General features: G+C 35.7%; 2 protein-coding genes across 2 annotated transcripts; both read right to left on the bottom strand.

Moving 5' to 3' along the window:
- Positions 1–990: 990 nt before the first annotated feature.
- Positions 991–5,227, bottom strand: LOC148845051 (uncharacterized protein At1g24485-like). The gene is made up of 7 exons (XM_088955837.1): positions 5,001–5,227; positions 4,360–4,900; positions 2,504–2,988; positions 1,599–1,731; positions 1,333–1,401; positions 1,158–1,229; positions 991–1,066 (listed from the first exon to the last, which is right to left on the bottom strand). The coding sequence occupies exons 1-7, from the start codon at positions 5,077–5,079 to the stop codon at positions 991–993; spliced, it is 1,455 nt and encodes a 484-aa protein (XP_088811963.1). The 5' UTR covers positions 5,080–5,227.
- Positions 5,228–8,936: 3,709 nt separating this feature from the next.
- On the bottom strand, positions 8,937–16,388 carry LOC148845050 (uncharacterized protein At1g24485-like). The gene is made up of 8 exons (XM_088956067.1): positions 16,188–16,388; positions 15,559–16,078; positions 12,095–12,573; positions 9,864–10,005; positions 9,631–9,699; positions 9,485–9,556; positions 9,307–9,378; positions 8,937–9,186 (listed from the first exon to the last, which is right to left on the bottom strand). The coding sequence occupies exons 1-8, from the start codon at positions 16,366–16,368 to the stop codon at positions 9,009–9,011; spliced, it is 1,713 nt and encodes a 570-aa protein (XP_088812193.1). The 5' UTR covers positions 16,369–16,388; the 3' UTR covers positions 8,937–9,008.
- Between the last annotated feature and the right edge of the window lie 1,312 nt (positions 16,389–17,700).

The raw sequence follows: 17,700 nt of genomic DNA, 5'->3' as shown, positions 1-17,700 counted from the left end.
TAATATTTGATATATATAATCGGGGTTAAGGTGGGGTAGGGACCTCAATCCCCATCCCTGACCACCTTGATCAATGATTCCTATTAATCCCCATCCTCGTCCCTGCCCCGCCAAAGCAATCCCATCCTTGACCCCATTTTGAAGTATGATTTGTCAAAGCTAATTAAAAAAATATTTTTCAAAAATTTGTCATATTTTGGAATTTAAAGATTTCATTTAATTACCACAATGGAGAAAGGGGCACATGTATGCAAGTATGCACATATGCAATAGCAAGTCTCTATATTCTCTTTTTCATACTTTTGTATATATAAATTCCAACTTAAAAAAGCTTAATACAAATCTATTTTCCAATGTGGAACAAGGTATAAAAGAAAAAAAACAAAAGTTTTGGTTAGAGTTTGAAAACCCATTTTGAAAAATCAAGTGTATGTATAAATGTGCCTAATTATATAATTAATTAATCAAAGTTAATCTCTAATAAATTCAAAATCCAATAATGCCTATAGAGACTAACATGTCATGTGGAGAGAGCCTTATATAAACAAAAAAAAGGTGGTTTAGCCAAATTTTTCTGCACATAAACACACAATTCTTGTTATTCCCATTAATAATGGGATTAAAACTGATACATATTATATCAAATAAAATTATACTGGAATTTCAATAATAAACAAGAACCACCAGCAGAAATACAATCCCATTGATGATTGAAAATTTTTTACTAATCTTGCTGTGGCTGTAGCTGTTGGTGGGGGGCGGCAAAATCAAAGTTCCGGGTGGCGGTGGAGTACTCAAAGTTGCATTTCTAGAATTAGAACAAGACTGATTGGAAGTACATAATAAATAGATGTTGCCTGTGGAACTACACCAAAAATAATGAAATAATATAAGCTGATGATGATAATGATATATCATACTACAATATATGTCAATGAATAAAAAAAGAACAATCAAAAACATGGGAAAATATGTAAAGTCTGGATTTACTTACTCAAATTTTAATTTGGTGTTATCGGTGATTGATGAGGGTATTGATCCACTAAAGTTGTTATTTGCTAAATTTCTAAGATAAAAAAACAAATAATAATACAAAGTTTCAAATTAAGAATATTATTTCACAAAGAATGCCCCTAATTAGGAATTGAAATACTTACAGTGTGGTGAGGTTAGGGAAGTTTCCCAGGAAACTAGGAATTTTTCCACTTAAACTGTTGTTATGCAAGTCTCTGCAAATCATAATATAAATGGACAAGGCAAAAAAACTACAAATCAGTAAAACCTCCAGTAGTTTAATTAGTTTTCACAGTTGTTTCATTCCAGATTACTTACATTATTTGGAGAGTATCCAATGCGCTAAAATCTGGGAGAGAACCTTGAAGTCCGTAGTTACTGAGATTCCTATGAATTGTTCAAAAAAAAAAAAAAAAGAATGGATATTTAAATTACCTCTTTTCTTGTGGAAATAATTTAATTGTCTTTGGTAGTAAAAAAAAGAAACATTAACAGAGAAAACACAAGAAAATAAAGAATGAAACGGGGTAGATAACTGGTGAACCAGAAACTAATGAAAAGAAATATGAGGAAACAAGATTTACAGTGCTATTATTTGAGGTGTATCGCTATCAGTACATTGGACCCAGTCCCAGGGAAATCCGTTTGGAAGACAGGGGTCACCACTCCAATCTTGAAGTTGAACAAAAAACTTTTGTAGCAAAGACAGAGCTTTTACTGGCATAAAAAGAGGAAATAAACCCAAATTAATTTTCAATTCCTGCAAATCTCTTTACATTAGATAGAAATTTTATAAAGTAAATAAATAATAGTGATTTCGATTAAGCTGAAAATTGAAGAATTTCAACTTAAAGAGGGAGGAAGTTGTATTTAGATAAAAGCCTAAATAATATTTTCAATACAATGGAAAATTAACTAACTGAGGGTGGCTTAATTGGTAGGATGTGAGAGTCGATGTAGGAGAGACCAGAGATTATATCCGGCTGCCACAATCCTTTGGAAAATTTCAACTTCTGGTTCTGTCTATTCTGTTTCATTTATGAAATTTCGCATAAAACCAAATAAGCTAGAGGTCAGTGCCCAATTTTGGTCCCAGCTATCTCACATCTTGCCAGGGTGGAAACATTCCCAAACTTGCAAAACGATCACTCAACATAAATGACAAAGTGAGATATTCCCATTGAGCATTTATAGGGTCATGTGGATTTGGAAAGAGTTTTTAAGTAGGAGATCCAAACTTGCAAACCCTGACTGGAAATTTCAAAGCCAGCATTCTGGGATGATGTACTCTGATGAAGGTGTTTAAGCTTTGATTTTGAAGAAATTTAAAAAGTTTTGCTTTTGCCAATTAGTAAATAGCTGAGATGATCACCTGGCACATCCCTCCCAACATGGAAACATGGGAAGTGGGATAAAATCATCTAAGTGCAGCCTCTTTGTGGACCTAACTAAGAAGAGAGAGAATAGATGGAGATCAATGTCCACTCACCATGTTTAATGTCTGTTCCATCTGTTAATTTACTTCCGATTTCATACATTTCCAGTGCATTGATTATTGGCGGTAGAGTGGAGTTGGCTGTGCGGTTCAGACAGTACCTCGCGTTATATCCGTCCCCAGATGCAGATTTATTTGTAGTGAAGTTGTACTCCAAACCCTTCTTATGAGGTGGGATTATCTGAGGGGAAATATTTTCTCCATTCATGTAGATCGAAAACGAACGCTGCTTTGAGGAATTGAGTTTCAACAATTCGGAGAAATAGAAAATGGTGTACATGTTGGCTGTCAAATTGGAGAAGGTTATACAAAGATAAGAATCGGACGAGTTTTGGTTATAAAGTGCTGTCCGTAATACAGTCTCTGGGGGCTCATCTGGAAGGTTTTCAACCGAAATACTGGTGTTGTTCTTGACGGTAACAAAATCTTTGGCACTTGGGAGTGGGTACCATATGCGATCATATTTGTCCTTAGGGTACCTACAAGAAGAAAAAAACAACGGATAGAGATGACTTAGAATTTTCTGCACCTTAAGATTATGTTTGGTTTGATGGAGAGAGACAGAGAGAACCTTCAACTTGGTATGGTTTTCTCACCAAATATCAGCTTTTCAAAAATAAAAATTAAAATCTTTTAGGCTTGTTTTGTGCAATCCAATTTCATTTGCACTAATACAATTGCAGAGGAATACAATAAAAAAAGCATTATTATATTTCAAAACAAAAATAAATCAGAATTTGCTTTCAACTCATTTGGATTCCCATGCTTTTGCACTAACATAAATACAATTAAAATTGCGTTGCAAATAAGCTATGCCTTAGGGGAAATTATCCAAACCGGTAATAGATGATATAAATATCTTACTTTCTAAGGGGAGCAGCACTTTCTGTATTTACTTGCTTTAGATTTGATCTTTAATTTCTTGTTTGTTTGTTTGTTTGTTTGATAAAGTAAAGAAGAAAAATGTAGTCCCACCTTATAATAATGGAAGTAGGATTAGAGGAAGGTTGTTTCGTCTGGAGGAGTTTTTTTTGTCCGGAATTGAGGTAGGAAGCAAGATAATGTGTGGTCCCTATTTTATATGAGACAAAATTAAACTTTTAAATTTAGGAGGAAGTTGATTTGCCAAAAAAATTATAGAAAAACAAAAAACTAGGAGGAAGGTGATGCAAACTTTGCATCATTTTTTTAATGTAGTGAATATAAATGAGATAAAAAGTGCAAATTAATTTTGTATTAAATAGGAATTAATCATAATTACAATCACATAGATTCAAAGCTGAGCCGTGTGCAAAATTTGAATCTGGTTTGGGCAGAGGTAACAAGAAAAGAAGGTTGGAGGGCTAAATGTAACGATTTATACCAAGTTATACCCTATAAAAAATAATGAGAATTCATCAAAATTTAGGGGGTGGTTTTAAACCACCCCGAGATGAATTAAACTCATCAAACTTCATTTTTATAGAGTTTGACCAGTAAAAACCACCCCGAGATGAATTTCTCAATGGTTAGTATTACTATTACCAAAAAAGAAAGGTTAGTATACAACTTTTGGTACAAATCATAAAGTCCAGGAGATCCAGATTGGATTGATCTTAGACTCCGGTGACGGAGGAAGACGGAAAAGCAGGATGGAAGAAGTAAGAAAGGATCCTCAAATCCAAATCACTTATTTCACTTGAATCGTAATGAATATCTGAGGGGTTAAGGGGCAGTCATTCTGGAATTAATCCACCTGAAACTGTTTCAACCCCCTTCCCGGCCGGCCAGCTCCCAAATTAAACCAATCCAAAGACCAAACACAGACTAAAGGAGTTTGAAAGATATCTCGATCGAGTTGATAATAGTACCTCACTGTTTCATTTTCGCCATAGTTTGATCTATCGTAGATATACAATGGATAAGTCGAATCAACTCCTCTGTACATGCCTAAATGCAAGCTCCTTACTTCAATTGCAGAAATAAATGGTACGTCGTCAGGATATCCCTCATTCTTAGCAACGCATACGCTTATGCTAGCAAACCTTGTGAGATATATCGCTTCATAGTAAAATGGGTCTGCACTGCTATTATCTACTGTAGCCCAGTGGTTGCCGTCGAACTGAAGATCAAAAGTCGGTGCAGACGATGTTTCATCCCTGTAAATCCCGTAGTAAAAATATGCACGGAGAAGAACACGCTCTCCCTTCCCAACCTCGCTTATGGAGTAGCAGTTTTTCTTTCTGATGGGGAATACTCTCCGCGTTGTGTATTGATGAGCAACTGATGAGTTATCTGCACTTTGAACAGTTTGGTTTACACCGCTTCTGATGTAGGGATGGTCTCTGACCCATGTGATATTGTTCGCGTCAGTGAAAGAATCCGAGGAGCCACAATCTATGTTCAGGAATACTGCATTCGATCGCATATTGGATTATTATCAACAATCAGTCAATCACAAAAGTAGAAATACTGAATGCTAGGAAATGGAGGTCAGAACCTACGAACTTACCGGCGGCCAGCGTTTGCATGGGCAGGACTGCTAAGTGGCCCAAAATTATTGGCAGGAGAAGAATGAGATTGTTGATCATGGTGATTGGTGGTCTCTCCTCTAGCGATCGGAGATAGCTAGAGAGAGATCGATCCCAAATTGAGCTTTTAATTATTTGTTGTCTCCGATTTCACACTTGCAATTTTCATTTGCATTTTGTCCGATTGACTTCAACTTACAGTGGCGTGAACATCGACGCCAATTACATCAATACATTGTGCCGTGGACGTAAGGGATGGTGATATACATTTCAGAACCTCAAGCGACCCAAAAAAACTAAAAAAGACTTCCCTTTCATATGTACCTTGTCAAAAGTTTTCCAGCAACTAGGAGGATTTTAAATAAAACTTGAGTAAGGCAAGATTTGGGCTGAGCGTTTCTGGTATTAAGTTTGGAAGACTAAGGATGGGGCTTGAGGTTGGCTTCAAGGATTTCAAGATTACAAGCAGAATGGGAATACTATAGAAGTTGGAAAACTCTCCCTTCCTTCTCTCTTTTTCTTTCTCTAGGGACCTCTCTCAGGTTTCCTCCCTTTAGTCTTTTCCTCTCTCTCTAGGGCCTCTCTTGGGCTTCCCTCCTTCAGTCCCCCCTAGTCTCCCCTTTTTCTCAGGTTGCTTCCCCCTTTTGAGCTTGAATTAGATCAATATTTATAGAGAATGGGAGGGGGGGTCAAGCCTAAAACTCGCATAGCTACATTTTCTAGGATTCAAAAGAGGTTTTTCTTACAAATAGGCAAAGATTCTTCAAAGAAATATGTGCCTATTCAAGTTTTCCTGTTTGGTGAAACACTTTCTTCGATTAAGGAATGGTTTTCACGGGTTTTGTGTGTCGAATGGGAGCTGAGGGCATGTCTGTCATGGCAGTCTCGTATTTGGAGCTGGTAGTGGCAGAAAATGTAAATTTGATGTACTTTTAAATGTTATTTTGTCTTTTCTTGGTCTCAAGTAGAGTCTATTTGGTATTTTGAGCTTTTTAAGCCTATTAGGCTTTATTTCATTGGTCAATGTGTTCTAATGGGTTAAGAATGGGTCTGACATCAGTCATCACCCTTTTAAGGCTTCAGGTTGGGCCAGATGACATAGAAATTTAATCTGGTGCGTTGAAATTGTATCTTTCTAGTTTAACGGTCAAACGAATGAATTAGGATGTGAAATCTGGTGTACTGGGGTTTTTTCAGTCCTTGAATACACTGGTGATGCCTAATTGTTCAAATAGGGTCAGCATGATTGAGTTCTATGGCTGAAAAGTTTGAATTAATGGGATTTGCTGAAATAAAGTTTTTGTTTGATGAAGGGTCAAATGTGGGAATTTTAGGATGCAATTTGGTGGGTTGGCACTTTTGATTATCCTGAATTTAATGGAAGTGATGGATCTTTGATCAAAGGTGTAGATTGATTGTTTTAGTTTAGATCATGGCCTTAGCTTATGGTTTTTCAATCAACGAAAGGGTCTAAAATTGAATCTTATTTTTTCAATGGTCAAATGAAGGTGTTTAGTCATGGAATTTGATGTATTAGGGCTTTTTGCGTCTTCGAATACAATAGTAAGGTTTGATTGGTAATATGAGGTTGAACTGGCAGATGGTAAGCTCCAATTAATAAGATCTGTTGAAATAGGATCTAGGCTTGGCGATGGGTCAAACAGGGGAATTTTGATCTACCATTTGGTAAGTAGGCATGGAGTCAAGTGGATGGTTCTGATTTGAGAAAGATATGTTTGATCTTGGTAATCATTTAAGGCCATCAAAATGAAATCTTGACGTTTTTGTAGTTGATCATTGTAGATTTGTGGTGGGATTCACTAGTTGATTGCTTCCTAGTGGTCTTGAGGTGATGGGTATGTTGGATTTGATTTTGAGAAGTTGGAGTTTGAACATCGCATAGATCAGGGCCGTTAGAAAGGGAGTTGGAGTGATGAACAACAGATCATTGTAGTTTTAGTCATAAAAACTGATGTGTAACTAATTTATAGTTTTCCAAGTCTGGGGATGGTGTCTAATCCGATGTTAATGTTCACCTCAAGGCTGTTATTTGTCTTGTGCACTGTGTCAAAGGAGGGCATTTCGGGTTTAGAGAGTGTCAAGTCAACCTGATTGTGTTTTTAAGTTTTTGGGGTCTAAGAGGGGGATATAAAGAGGTAGGGTAAAGGGACCGAGCAAAAATTGGATGCTAATAACCATCAACAAAGAATTTCAAATGTAAGACTAATTCGGTTTTTGGTTCATTTCGGTTGAAAATCTCAACCAAACCAAACCAAAATAAAAAACTGATTAAAAAAAAAACAAAAACCAAATTCAACTGATACCCGAATTAACCGAACTGAACTTGCTTATTCGATTTGATTCGATTTGGTATTTGGTTTTTGGTTTATCAACCAAATTTGAACACTCCTAGTTAATAGTTTTGACCAAGGAATGGGTTAAGAGTGAAACAAAACCGGTTACCTGGATGGTTCCTAGGCTGAACAGTTTTACCATCCGGATCAGATATAGTTCAAAAACATTGGCTCCTTGCATAGATATTCCAAAAACTCAGCATGCTTGAACCAATATGAGCTCATATGTTTAAGCTTGGGCTTGAGAACCCTGGTTCTCCAATTGGGTTATGCTTGGGGATGAGGCCTAAATATTAATTAAGTCCTAAATCCTAGGTCAAACGCAACCAACTCAAGTTAAGAGTTGTTCTGCAGCTTCAACTGGTTTAAAATTGCTTGCAAAACTAAGATTATTAATTAATTGATTTACCTTTCCCTTCATGGATCTAGAAAATTAAGATCCAAAGGCTTCGTTTAGTTTGTAGTAATAGGGATTTTTTAATCAGAATCGACTATTCATTCTGATTCTAACTATTTGGTTGGGAAGAATTGGAATCCCAATCCCATTCCTGTTGGAATGGCATTCCCCAATTTGAGGGAATGTCATCCCCTGCCTCTCCCTTGGGAATGAAATTTCATTATTGATTTTTTTAATTTTCATTCCCAATCCTATTTGAACCATACAGTCATGGGAATAGATCATTCCGATTCCAATTCCGAAGGATTTCAATTCTGACTCCAACTATAAATCAAACGGATCCTAAAATAATCATCAATGGCATTCCCCTCCTTCCTCTCCCTTGGGAATGAAATCTCATTCCTGCTGATTTTAATTTCCATTCCCAATCCTATTTGAACCAAATAATCATGGGAATAGATCATTCCAATTCCAATTCAGAAAGATTTTGATTCTGATTCCAGGTGTAAATCAAACAGATCCTAAAATAATCATCAATTTATTTTATTTAATATAATAAAAGTATAGGTTAATTTGATCTCTCCCTTTTCCTGGTTGATCATTGGACATCCAAAATATAGCTTTAACAACACTTAAGGCTCAGTTTGAAAGGAGTACAAATACAAATATGTAGAGCGCAAAACCTTATGCTCAGTTTGGAAGGAATACAAATAGAAATATGTACAGTGCAAATACATACAAAATAATATAAAATACAATGTTTTGTACTCTACATATTTGTATTTGTATTCCTTCTAAACTGAGCCAAGAGTACAAATGCAAATATGTACAGCGTAAATACATACAAAATAATACAAAATATAAGAGTTTGCACTCTACATATTTTCATTTGTACTCCTTCCAAACTCAGCCTTATGTTTTGTATTATTTTGTATATATTTGCATTGTACATATTTGCATTTGTACTTTTTCCAAACTGAGCTAAATGTTTTGGTTAAAAAGCAAGAACAACAATAACAGTTTGCAGTTTGTGGGTGCGAGGTTCTTTCTGCATAGAATTCTAGGATTTGGACTCTTCCTCTCTTCAATTCTTTCAGCAAAACATAACTAAGCCTCATCCCAACTAGGAAAACCTTTTCACTTCACATTTCGTCTATTCTTGCCAATTGACATTAAGATTCAACTCTTTAATTTAATTAGTTGTACAAACTAAGGTAAAATTGATCCATTATAGAAATCTATAAGTATTTCAATAAGAAACAAGAACCAACAGTAGTTACAATCGCAAGTGTGATTGGCAAATTTTTACTGATGTTGCTCGGGCTGCTGGTGAAAGGCGGCAAATTCGAACTTCGATTAACAGAATTAGCACAAGACGACTGATTGGGAGCACATAAGTCAGCATTACCTGAATAACTGCATCATGAAGAAAAAAAGAAAGAAATCTAAAAGTTGATGATGATATCGTGTCAATGTTGTTGTTTTTGCTAAGAAATAATAAGAACAAGAACAATCAAGGGCTCTAGATCTACTTACACAAGTGTTAAGTTGCTATTATTGGTGAGTAAAGAGGGTATTAATCCACTAAAGCTGTTGTTTGCCAAATTTCTACAACAAAGAAGTGATAGATAAAAAGAAAATAAAAGCAGTAAGCAATACCAAATTCCAAAGAAGAAATTAGCCCACAAAATGGGAAAAGTAATGAAATACTTACAGCATATTCAGGCTAGGAAAATTTCCCAGGAAACTAGGAATTTCTCCACTTAAACTGTTATTCTGCAGGTCTCTGCAAACCATAAATGAGGGCAAAGGTAATTAAAAAACCTACAAATTAGTGCAATTTTCAATTTAATTACTCACATTATTTGGAGAGTATCCAAGGCGCTAAAATCTGGAAAAGATCCTTGAAGTCCGTAGTTACTGAGATTCCTATAAAGTTGTTCATAAGAATATGAATAAATAATTTCATTAGCTGTTATGGTGAACAAATTTGACAGAAAACAATAGAAGGCAATGAAGGATAAAAGAGGATAGATAGCTAGGAAAAGTAAACCAGAGAATAATAAAAAGAAATATGGGGAAACAAGGTTTACAATGCTGTTATTTGAGGTGCTGTCTCGCTAGAACTAAAAGTGCATTGAACCCAGTCCCAGGGGAATCCGTTTGGAAGACAAGGATCACCGCTCCAATCTTGAAGTTGAACAAAAGCTTGTTGAAGCATAGATAGCGCTTTTACTGGCATACAATAATAAAAGAAAGTAAAACCCAATTTAATTAATTGAACCACAAGTCTATTGGCATTAGATAGAAAATGAAAAATAATTTGGATTTTGGTTGAGCTGAACAATGAAGAATTTCAACTTAGAGTCTTAGATAAAGAGGAAATTGTAATTAGATAAAACCTAATTCATATTATGATAATATTAGCTTGTAATTTGACAATAAAATCATTCATTTGATACATGTGAACATCACAAAATGATAATATTACAAGTATATCATGAAAAGTAAGATAATTATTGAGGTATAGGAGAAAATGTTAGACTTGGGAGCATCTTCCTAATATGTTATAATCAGTTTAGGCTTTAATGGATTGGAAGCTCTACCCGGAGAAAGTCTCCATTAATTAAGGATTAGATGAATAAAGTAAAAAACTATCATGAAAAGCACCAGGAAAAAATAGACCTGTCAATGGGCTGGGTCTACCTGATAGAATCAAATCGACAAGACCGATTCTGTGGTTTTTCTGATTAATAATTGAATTGCTGGAACCGGTTCTCTTTTTTTTTTTTTTTTTTTTTCTTTTTTTTTTGTAACTTATGTTAAATTTCATAGCAGTATATACGATAACTTTGATTAAAAATTTTTATTTTATCAACATATAAACAGTGTGGATGCATTATTTGCTACCATTTTTCTGGAAGCTATATTATCAAAAAATGAAATTCCAAGTTGCTAATATTATAGGTATAAGGTACTTATAGATGTCTGAAGCCATCTTTGGGAGTGTTTATTTGTATTTGTCACCCAATTTTTTTCAAGTGCTTATTTCATATTGAGTAATTGGTAGTCTTTTTCTTCAATAATCATTTAAATAAGCATTTAAGGCTAATTTGTCCTTCATTTTCTTTCAAATTTTTAAAATATATATTTTTGAAAGCACTTTTATGAAATCACTTTTATAAAAACGCTTTTGTGAAAGTGTTTTTATGAAAACACATTTATAAACGTACTTTTATGAAAGCATTTTAATAAAAGTACTTCTAGAAAAGTAATTTTATAAAAACACTTTTATGGAAGCACTTTTATAAAAATACTTTTTATAAAAGTACTTTGACTACTTTTACTACTTTTACAGTACTTGTATTAAAATACTGTTATGAAAGTACTTTTATAGAAGTACTTGTATAAAAGTACTTTTACAGAAGTACTTCTATAAAAGCACTTTTACCTAAATACTTTTATAAAATTCAACAAGGGATAATTTTATAAGTGGTATTTTAAAAAACAACTAGGGATAATTTTGGAAGAAAAATGTTGAATTAGTACTTATTGTATAAACACTTAAAATAAATTATAAATTTGGACTTAAAAAATAAATACTTATTTCGTTCCCAAACACCAATTAATAATGTGGTGCTGGCCCAAATAATGACTTATTTTTAAGTACTCTCAAACATAGTGTAAGTATAATTGGATGAAATTAAGTCAGACCCAATTATCCCAATTGATAATTGGTTTGGTTCTAAATCTATTTTATAGTATCATTTGATAACGATTTGAGAGTAGAGGTGTAAAGTGGGTCGTGCCGGGCCGGCACGGCATGGCCCATGGATGGCCTTCACAAACGTGCCATGCATCGAGCCAAAGCTATTTATTTAAAAAATTGATAAAAAAACTTAAAATTTTAATTTTATATAAATTTTGTATATAAAATTGCTTATATATGCAACAATTAAATAAATTAGTATAATAAAATTAAAAATATATTTATTTTATTAATATATTATATAATTATAATTTATATAATATTTAATAACTATATATAAAATATATATATGAGCCATGCTGGGCCGTGCCCGCTTGCGGGCCGCGGGCGGCATGGCCTGCTCGGTCGTGCCGTGCTGTACTGACCCGTGGATCTAAAATCTCAGGACATGCACGGCCTGCATGATTGTACCGGGCCTGGCACTGCCCGCGGACCATCATGCTGGGCCGCGGGCGATACGGCCCAATTTACACCTCTATTTTGAGAGTGATTCACCGTGTTCCGATCTAAATCCCACCCATTGACAGCTCTAAGAAATAAGGTAGACAGACGCACCATGTTTGTTGTTTGTTCCATTAGTCAGTGCTGAGCCGACCTGAAACATCTCCTCTGCATTGATCATGGGCGGAAGAGTGGAGTCAGCGGAACTGTTCAGACGGTACTCTATGTTCTTTGTGCCATCAAACAGTGTTGTCGTAAAGCTCATTTCCAACGCAGCTCCATTTGGCGGGACTACCGGACGAGAGATATTTTTGCCGTTCAGGTAAATTGAGAAAGATCGCTTATCCGAGGAACTGAGCCTCTCCAATTCAGAGAAATAGAAAATGCTGTAGACCCGACCATATGGCAGCTGAGGGGGACGTATATAAATATAAGAGCCAGATCGGTCGCTGTGTACTGCTGTCTGTAACACAGATTTTGGAGGTTGATTTGAAAGGCCTGCAGCCACAATTTCTTTTTCGTTCCTAATACCAATTAATCGGTTGCCGCCCGGAAAAGCATCCCAAATACGATCATATTTATCATCTGGAAACCTGATAGAAGCAAAAGGTGAAACTTTAAGAGAAAGAAGAACTGAGAATTTTATACATCTTACAAATAATAAAAAGATTAGAGACCAGGTTCAGTTTTGCTGATAACCCTGTCTTAAGTATTTTCTTATACCAATCAATTCACTATATAATGCAATACTTTGTCTTGGTTTCACATGCGAAGGATAATGCAACAAATTTAGTACATCTATTTTATTATCTCTCTGTTTTTGTTTCTCAATTTATTTTCCTCTCTTTATTCATCTTTTAAACTATATAAAAAATGGCATCCGCCACAAAGTCGAAGTGAATATCAAGGTTAAATATTAGATTTTGTATGTTGTTAGAGGGTGCAAGTCAAGCGAGACGGGTTTTAACGCAACCAAGGCTCAACCCAAAAAAATCTGCCTATGGTCCAAACCCAGCCCAAGCTCAAGATCAATCCTGAACTATCCAACTCAAGCCCAGACCACAATAAAATTTTACGCATTCAGATTAGGCTTGGGCCCTGGCCACCAGGCTTAGGTTGGTCGGTCAGCTCACACTGAAAATAAATATACATGTAAAAATTTGGGGAATCATCGTGGTAATTCGTAATTTTTGAAAAAGTGGTAATCTGTAATTTACCCCTAAAATTTATGCATATATAATGTCTACATTTGCATGATTGTAGTTCAAAATTTTACTTTCTTGATCTGTTCTAATATCGTCTCATTAGTCGGTAAGAAAGAAAATATGAAAGAGAATCAAATTAAACCATAAGAAAGTTTGTTTAGGATGAATAGAGTAGCAAGAATAACTCCCCACGTCATCCATGCATACACACCAGCCATCCGGCAACTGGGCTCTCTACATGACACTACAATGCTTGCAACAGCACTGTTACTGTGGCGAGCAATTAATAATAGTAGGTTTATGATATGGAAAAGATATGACATCTGAAAAAGTTCTGACCAGCGAACTGGAATCATAATTCATAGTAAATCAGGTGTTGTTTATGAAAATTCATGGGTGGGTTTTGATCGATGAAAACTCTTCAAGTATATCTTTTCTGCATCATATATTTTCTCATTTTTATATATTTTTTATATATTATAAATTAATAAATATGCATTATATTATATATTTATAATATATAATATATTATTTATTATTTAAAATATCATATTTTATATATGTTTCTAGTTTTTATTATATATTTAAATATTTTTATAATATATTATAAATATAAAAGAACCAAAAAAACTGATGAACTAAACCGGTTAATCAATCGGCTTTGATTTGATTTCGGTTACCAATTTTTCAAAAACCAATAATACCAGTTCGATTTCAAAAATAGGCCCACGATTTGGTTAACCGAACCATGAGCACCCCTAATAATGTATCCAAGCTTTCAGTGATGCAGACTGGGCCTCCTGTTCTGAAACCAGAAAATCCTTAACAGGGTTTTGCATTTCTTTGGGGTCAGCTCTCATTTCTTGGAAGACAAAGAAGCAAATAACAGTCTCAAGATCATCAACAGAAGTAGAATATAGGAGTTTAGCAGCAACGGTTTGTGAACTTCAATGGATCTCCTATGTTCTCAAGGATTTTGACATCCAATTAAAACTTCCAATTCCTCTTTGGTGTGACAATCAAGCTGCTCTACACATCACTGCCAATCCAGTGTTTCATGAAAGAACAAAACATCTGGACATTGATTGTCACTTAGTTAGAGAGCAGTTTAAGCAAGGCTTTATCAATCCTCAACACATCTCCACTCATCACCAAGTAGCTGATGTTTTTACAAAGCCACTTTCTAGTCCTAAATTCAGAAACTTCATGTCCAAGTTGGGTTTGCTTGATATCCAACAAACTCCAACTTGAGGGGGGGATGTAGAGTTACTTACTCTTAAGTCATTCGTTAACTCTTTTTTTTTTCTTTTGTCTTTTACTATTTAAGCTGGCCTTCTGTTATTGGCCGATGCTCTGTATATAAACTCTGTTACTGTAACCCTTTTTTACTGCGAGAAAGAATAGTTTTTCTCTCCACTTTCTTCTTCCTTCCTTCTTGCCTTTTCTTCTTGTTTTCTTCTTCTTTTTGTTTTGTTTTGGTACAGATCCCAACTTTTTTAAATAGAAGAGGCAAGGATTTGGGACTGTTTATTTTTTATCAAAGTTTAGATGGTTGATATAAAAGATTAGAGGACACTCAAAGGGAATTTATGTCTTTTCAAATGCCACTTAATGGCTGATTAATGCCAGGTACTATACCTGAATTAACACGTTTTAAAAGTTCAGATACTGAATTGTTGTATTTTAAAGTTTAGAGACTAAAGTGATGCCACTCCAATTTTTCCTAAATTATATTCTGCTACAATATATATTTTTCTGCCCATTAATCACCATCTTAGATGTGTGGTTGCTATTCACATTGGGTGGAGTGTGGATAGAAAAAGTGGACAGAAAATCTGGTTACATCAAAATTCACTGGACTTTTCATTGTTCAAAGAATTTCCTATGCATACCTTTCTGCTTTCTAGAATTTTCCTAGTTCTAGTTGATTTCAGCTGGTTGGTAATGTTTCCTGCTGGTCGTAGCAGCGGCGACTCGCCTGAGTTGGGGGATGGGCTACCCCGTTGTGTAGCTCTTCAAAAATATCAAAAAAAAAAAACAAGGAATTTTCTTAGGTAAGGAACCGCGGAATCGGTAATTTTGGTTTCAAAAAGGTAATGGATAATTTGAAAACCACTCTCACGTTTTAGAATTTTGATGAAATCAAGTGTAGAAGATTGGGATCGGCCAGCGGGTCTAGATTACGGCCGGTGAAAAAATTAAATGAAAGGACCCTCAAATCCGCCCTCATCCAGTCACTCTGGAATCCAACGACACTGTTTCCACCGGCTCCCTTCCAGGCTTCCCGACCCCAGCCCTCAAATTAAAACCAGTAAAATCTAAACGCAGACTAAAAGAAATTAGAAGTATCTCTGACTTGGTAGTAACTAATACCTCACGGTTCTATTTTCGCCATAATTTGTTCTCTTTATTGAGAACGATGGATAGGTCGAATCAACTCCGCCGTACATGCCAACATCCAAGCTCCTTACTTCTATCGCAGAAATAAATGGTACGTCATTAGGATATCTCTGATTCCGAGCAACGCAAACGCTTATGGCATCAAACTTGGTCAGATATATCACTTCGTAGTAAAATGGGTCAGCACTGCTATTTCTGACTGTAGCCCAGTAATTGCCGTCGAACTGAAGATCAAAAGTTTCATCCGTGTAAGTCCCATGGTAAAAGTGTGCTCGGAGAAGGACGTGCTCTCCCTTCCCCACATCTATGGAGTAGCAATTCTTCTTTCTGCTGCGGAATACTCTCCGAGTTTTGAATGGACGATCCACTGAATCATCTACATTTGGAACAGTTTCTTTTTCGCCGCTTTTAGTGTAGGGATCATCTCCTACCCATGCGATATTGTTTGCGTCAATGAAAGAACCAGAGGAACCGCAATCTATGCTCAGGAATACTGCATCCGATTGCATATATATACATTATGGAAAGAAAATGAAATGGAATGGATTATTATCGAGAATCACACAAGAAGAAATAATATATAGATGCTGAGAAGAACTTACCAGCAGCCAGTGTTGGCATGGATAGGACCAAAAAACCCAGAAGTATTTGCAGGAGATGAACAAGAATGTTGGTCATGGTGGTTTCTCTTTCTCTCTCTCTCTGCAGAGTTGTCAGAGTGAGAGACAGAGAACAGATCCAGAGGATTGGATTGAGATTTAAAAGTGTTGTCGACGACTTCATTGACTTAAATTTGATCGGGATGTTCAATTAATATTTAAAGGATGGTGCCTACCATTGAATTGGTCATAGCATCTTAAGTGCTGTTAATTACCTGAGGATTCATGTACTTACCCCGTGATCATCATTATCGTTGTAAATTAGACGATAATAGCTGTTGACTACGGTCGAATTGTTGAAGTTGCAGAGATTAAACAGCTAGGATTTTAGGGTTTTAAAATTCTTATCATTTGACCAGATGACCTGCTGATTTAACCGTTAAACTTACCACCCAGTCAGCAGCTATGCAGGTCCCTCCCAGTGGTTGGGTTGACAGGTACCCATCTGGCCATCTGGCCATTTCATTAAATGTGAACTTTACTCGGCAAAACTGGAGATGGAAAGGATGCAGCGAGGACTTGATCCAAGTCAACAGAGATATATCGACCATTTCCAGTTGAGACACCTGGAACAAAGTACGAATTTCTATTTGGCTCTTTCGTGGAAGGTTCCAGCGTTCATCCGTGGGAGAGACGGCAACCACTAAAACCATTAACAATTTAACATTATTATTAAAAAATAATAAATTAATAAATAACGTTATACCATTTCATGTGGAGTTGTGGGACCTTGTAATCCAAATGTTATTTTTATTTATTTTTCATTTTTTCCTTAGCCTTAAGACGGATTCCATATAACAAATCGGTTAAGCAATGAGGTTGAGATAAACAAATCAACAAAACAAGGAACATATAACAGTGAGTTTATGCATGTAAAGCTACATTTGTTATCATTTGCAAACTTGGTTGGTACGTAGGCATCAAAATTGCGCATCCAACAACTCAATTTGGAAGGAATATAAATAGAAATATACATTTGGAAGGAATATCTCCCTTGTCGTTTATGGGGATTGGGAAGATATTCCCAATACATGGTGGTTCTACTTGAGTATGGATGTGGAAATGTTGAGACACAGAAGCAGTAGATACACTCGTAGGCGAGCCTAACCATCGTGGCCAGCAGCAACAGTGAAGGGCAGCAGCATTGAGCAGCAGCACTGAAGGGGGGCCCACACGGCAGATCATCAGGGGCCCACTTACCTTGCCACTCTAGCTAATTCACCGCCAGCTTACCTTATCCCTTATCTCTTATCCCTTATCCCATCTACTTATCCCCTGTTCTTAATAGGAGTTGTGTTACCAGTAGAAATAGGAAGTTAATTACCATTAGAAGTAAGAGTTTGAGTTTCGATAAAAGATGGATTATGCTAGCCGAATGCAACAAGGAAACCCTCTTGTAATCTCCTATTTAAAGGAGCTTGGAATTAGAATAAAGGCATTGAATTTTCAATCAAGA

This window comes from Nelumbo lutea, chromosome 7, assembly GCF_056320005.1.
Source record: "Nelumbo lutea isolate HS-2025 chromosome 7, American lotus-T2T, whole genome shotgun sequence".
Taxonomy (NCBI): domain Eukaryota; kingdom Viridiplantae; phylum Streptophyta; class Magnoliopsida; order Proteales; family Nelumbonaceae; genus Nelumbo; species Nelumbo lutea.
Note: the sequence above shows the minus strand (reverse complement) of the source record. Positions and strands in the feature narration are given on the sequence as shown.